Source organism: Merops nubicus, unplaced genomic scaffold, assembly GCF_000691845.1.
Source record: "Merops nubicus isolate BGI_N331 unplaced genomic scaffold, ASM69184v1 scaffold54231, whole genome shotgun sequence".
Classification (NCBI taxonomy): domain Eukaryota; kingdom Metazoa; phylum Chordata; class Aves; order Coraciiformes; family Meropidae; genus Merops; species Merops nubicus.
The window spans coordinates 1-3,548 of record NW_008588734.1 but is presented as its reverse complement, the minus strand read 5'-3'; the positions used below and the strand labels follow the sequence as shown (position 1 = coordinate 3,548).

At 40.2% G+C, this 3,548-nt stretch overlaps 1 protein-coding gene across 1 annotated transcript; it reads right to left on the bottom strand.

The window, feature by feature from the left end:
* Nucleotides 1-413: 413 nt before the first annotated feature.
* On the bottom strand, nt 414-3,066 carry NRAS (neuroblastoma RAS viral (v-ras) oncogene homolog; the record flags this gene model as incomplete). The annotated part of the gene is made up of 4 exons (XM_008949329.1): nt 414-873; nt 1,582-1,705; nt 2,516-2,675; nt 2,885-3,066. Coding segments are annotated over 3 exons (462 nt in total), but the record flags the coding sequence as incomplete, so codon positions are not given.
* Nucleotides 3,067-3,548: the final 482 nt, after the last annotated feature.

Below are 3,548 nucleotides of genomic sequence, written 5' to 3'. Positions count from 1 at the left end.
AACAGCTGACTAATTTGGTCCAACTTGGAAGAGATCTGAATGCTGCAGAAAAACAATATAGAATATAAATAGTTCCACCTACAGAGAAAGTAAAAAACAGATGCAGTATATCTCCCTCCCTAGTTCTAGTCTCTTACAAGTGCCTGCTGGATCTTCCAGCCTACAAATTCCTGTTTTAGTATCCTGTCAAGCAAACAGACTACCCACACAAGACCTGCCTACTTAAGACAATGAGCTCCCAAGAAATTCCAGTCCTTGTGGCTTTCCTCAAGCCAAGGGAACAAGGGACAACTTCACATCTTCTTAGCAAACAGGCACTTAAGTTAGGAAAGTTATCTCCTTTTTATTACAGAAAATGAAGGATCAGTTAAGTGGTACTCCTGGCACATAGAAGATGTTGCATATATGGTGTATGGGTGCACAGAGAGCAGATGGTGGTAAAACCATTTCTGATATTACCTGCCAAGCAATGATTAGTGCCACTCCTGACAGCACCACAACTCAGAATCCAACAGAAAGGGAACAAACACCACTTCTAGCTTTTACTCTAGAGGTAAAGTGTCACTTTTCACAGCATTTAGTCTCTATAGTTCACTTTTCTTGTGACTGGTTTTCTTCTTGAACAAACCCAGATAACAGTGAGAAAAGAATCCCAGTACATCAAGAGATGCAACTGCTCCATTAGCTGAGCAAGGAGGTAGACGCCATAGATGTTCTCTTCAGGTGGAGCACAGAAAAGGACCTTGTGCTAATTAACTGGTACCAAGATTCTGGTCACTGGCACCAAAATACTGCAGGGCATCAGCATGAGACACAATACAGTAGCATCGAGACCCGTCCAGCAGCTACATCTGAACCTGGTATCCTTGGCATCTGGAACAGAAAGGCATGTCTCATTAGCTGCCGCCCAGCGTGCTGAACGTGCATGCAACAGCGCAGTACGAGTCCTGAACTGGTCTACCTGTTTTTACTGTGATGAGCAACATCTTTTAAGTAACTGTTGAAAATAATTTCACTTAGTTGGGGAACTCATAAGTTTCATTACTTGCATTATTTTATTTAATTAATCTTCGAACAGTGCATATTCCAGAGAAACACAGTTCAAGATAAGCTGCAGAGAAGGCAATCAACCATCACCAAATGGCAACTGCAGATTTGTGTACACCCCCCTTTCTAGTTCAGGTATTTCTTGTGCACAAAAAGAAATTGCACATTCTCCAAATAGTCAAAGTGGTTTCCCAAAGGAAGGAAACACTGGTACCTATGATATGCAGTGGGGGGGAATCTCATCACACAGTTATCAGTTAGGTGGAACTCCACAGGCTATAGCCAGAAGGTTCCTGTGAATAGAACTTCCTAACTTCCTTTTCTTAAGCTTTGCTACCTACTTAGAGGAGAAAAAAAAAAAAAATAAAATTGGAGACTTTATTAACTGTAGGTTCTAAATCTCTAGGTATCAATGGGGTGCATAACAGGGAGAATACACCCACCTATAGCAACTAGTATATCTAAGCCAGGCTTATCCATAACTGAAAGACAGATAGAAAAGAAGTCAATGAAAAACTTAAAATTACAGCTCACCTTCTCACATCACAACGCAAGACAATCCCATACAGCCTTGATTTCCATCTTCATTGCTGTTGAGCTTTTTCATCCGGTACTGCCGGATCTCTCTCACCAGCGTGTAAAAAGCATCTTCCACACCCTGAATGCAAATGATCCAGGTAAAGCATTTTCTTTCCTGAAGCTTTTGAGAGAATTGTTCTTTCCACCAGAGAATGCCTTAACATATTTGAAATACATACTTCTACATAAAGAGTAGCAGCCAACTTATCCCATAGCGTATAAGAGAAAGAAACTCGTGCTTACGACCAAAACACTCTACTTACACTCTTAACTCTCCCTCTGAGACAAACATCCAGGCTAAGAGCCATTAAAAGAAACAAGGCAAATTGTCACTTGAGAGGTCCCCTGTAGGAAACAAGCTAATTCTTGACCAATTGCCTTCAGTTTAGGATTCTTAGAATTTTCTAGCTACTGCTTAATAATCACAACTTTTCTGCTTGGTTCTACACTGATGTAAGTAGAACACAGTCTGACTGGACAGAGCCACACACTCAATGCAACTCTTGTATTAGTCCAGTCTGGGGAATTATTTTAGTAAATATAATCTTATATTCAGCCTTCATTAAGAAGCTAAGAAAACCAAACAGGTCCGGGATGACTAACCGCAGTCTGGCCACTTCTCAGCAAGAGCAGATAAAGCTCCCGTCTCCTCACAAACACGACCCACTTCAAAGCACAAGTCTGAAGCGCTGTACGTACCAGCCTAGCCCCATGATAAAAACAGAACGTTTTCAAGCTCACAGTGAGTAAGGAAATCAAAAGCTAAAGACTGCGAACGGATTAAAAAATTATTACTCCTGCAGATAAGAAAAAAGTATATGGGAGAATATTAGACCAGTCTACGTTTTACATACAGGTAAAAGTCAGAGCACGAATAGAAGCACCTTACCTGTCTTGTTTTAGCAGATGTCTCTATGAAGGGGATTCCATAGCTTTTTGCTAATTCTTGAGCCTGCTTTGTGTCTACTGTTCTTGTGGGCAAATCACACTTATTCCCAACTAGCACCATTGGCACATCATCTGAATCTTTCACTCTCTTGATCTGTTCTCTTTAGAAAGGCAAATTAATAAAAAACATTAAGAACAATTTTCTAAATATAAAAGTTGTGTTAGTTCAGTCTTCAAACCACCCTGTGCTATAAAAATATATATTAAAGCTGGACAGGACCCTGGGGGTTGTAACCTACAGCCTACTCTATCCCTAACTCTAATAACACTTTCCCAGCCTTCCCTCCCTGTAAATAGACCCAGATCATACCTGTAAAGGTTAATATCAGCAAACGATTTACTGTTGTTAATGGCAAAAACACAGAGGAATCCTTCCCCTGTTCTCATGTACTGATCACGCATGGCACTGTACTCCTCTTGTCCTGCAGTGTCCAGAATGTCTAACAAGCACGTCTCTCCATCTATGACAACCTGCTTTCTATATGAATCCTGCAAAATACAGAAGAGAATTTCAGATCAGAGAAAGACATTGTACTACTTCTTTCTACCTATTAAGGAAAAATAAAAATAGTAGAGTATGATTCAGAGGAGCTTTTCTAGCCCACTAGAAGGACAAATACTAGTATCTAAAACTATCAGTATTTAAAACGTTAAGTCCCCTCAACCTTTCTTACAAAACAGATTTTTTTGTTCTTCATAAAAAAGGCCTCGATTGGAAGACAGAAGAAAACACTATAAACACCAGCACAACATCATGACTAGAATATACAACCTGTGTAGATCAGTGGCGACTTTTTTGTTGCCATTGTTAGCTGCCTATGCTCTGCTTTAGAAAACAAGTAGGACGTGCAGGAGTGGGCACTCTTGCACTCTTCCTCGAAGAGTCTTCCCAAAAATTCTTACTCTGTGCACCCTAATCTCACATCTAGATCTCGCATCTAGCTTTTCAAGGAAAACAAACAAACAAACAAACA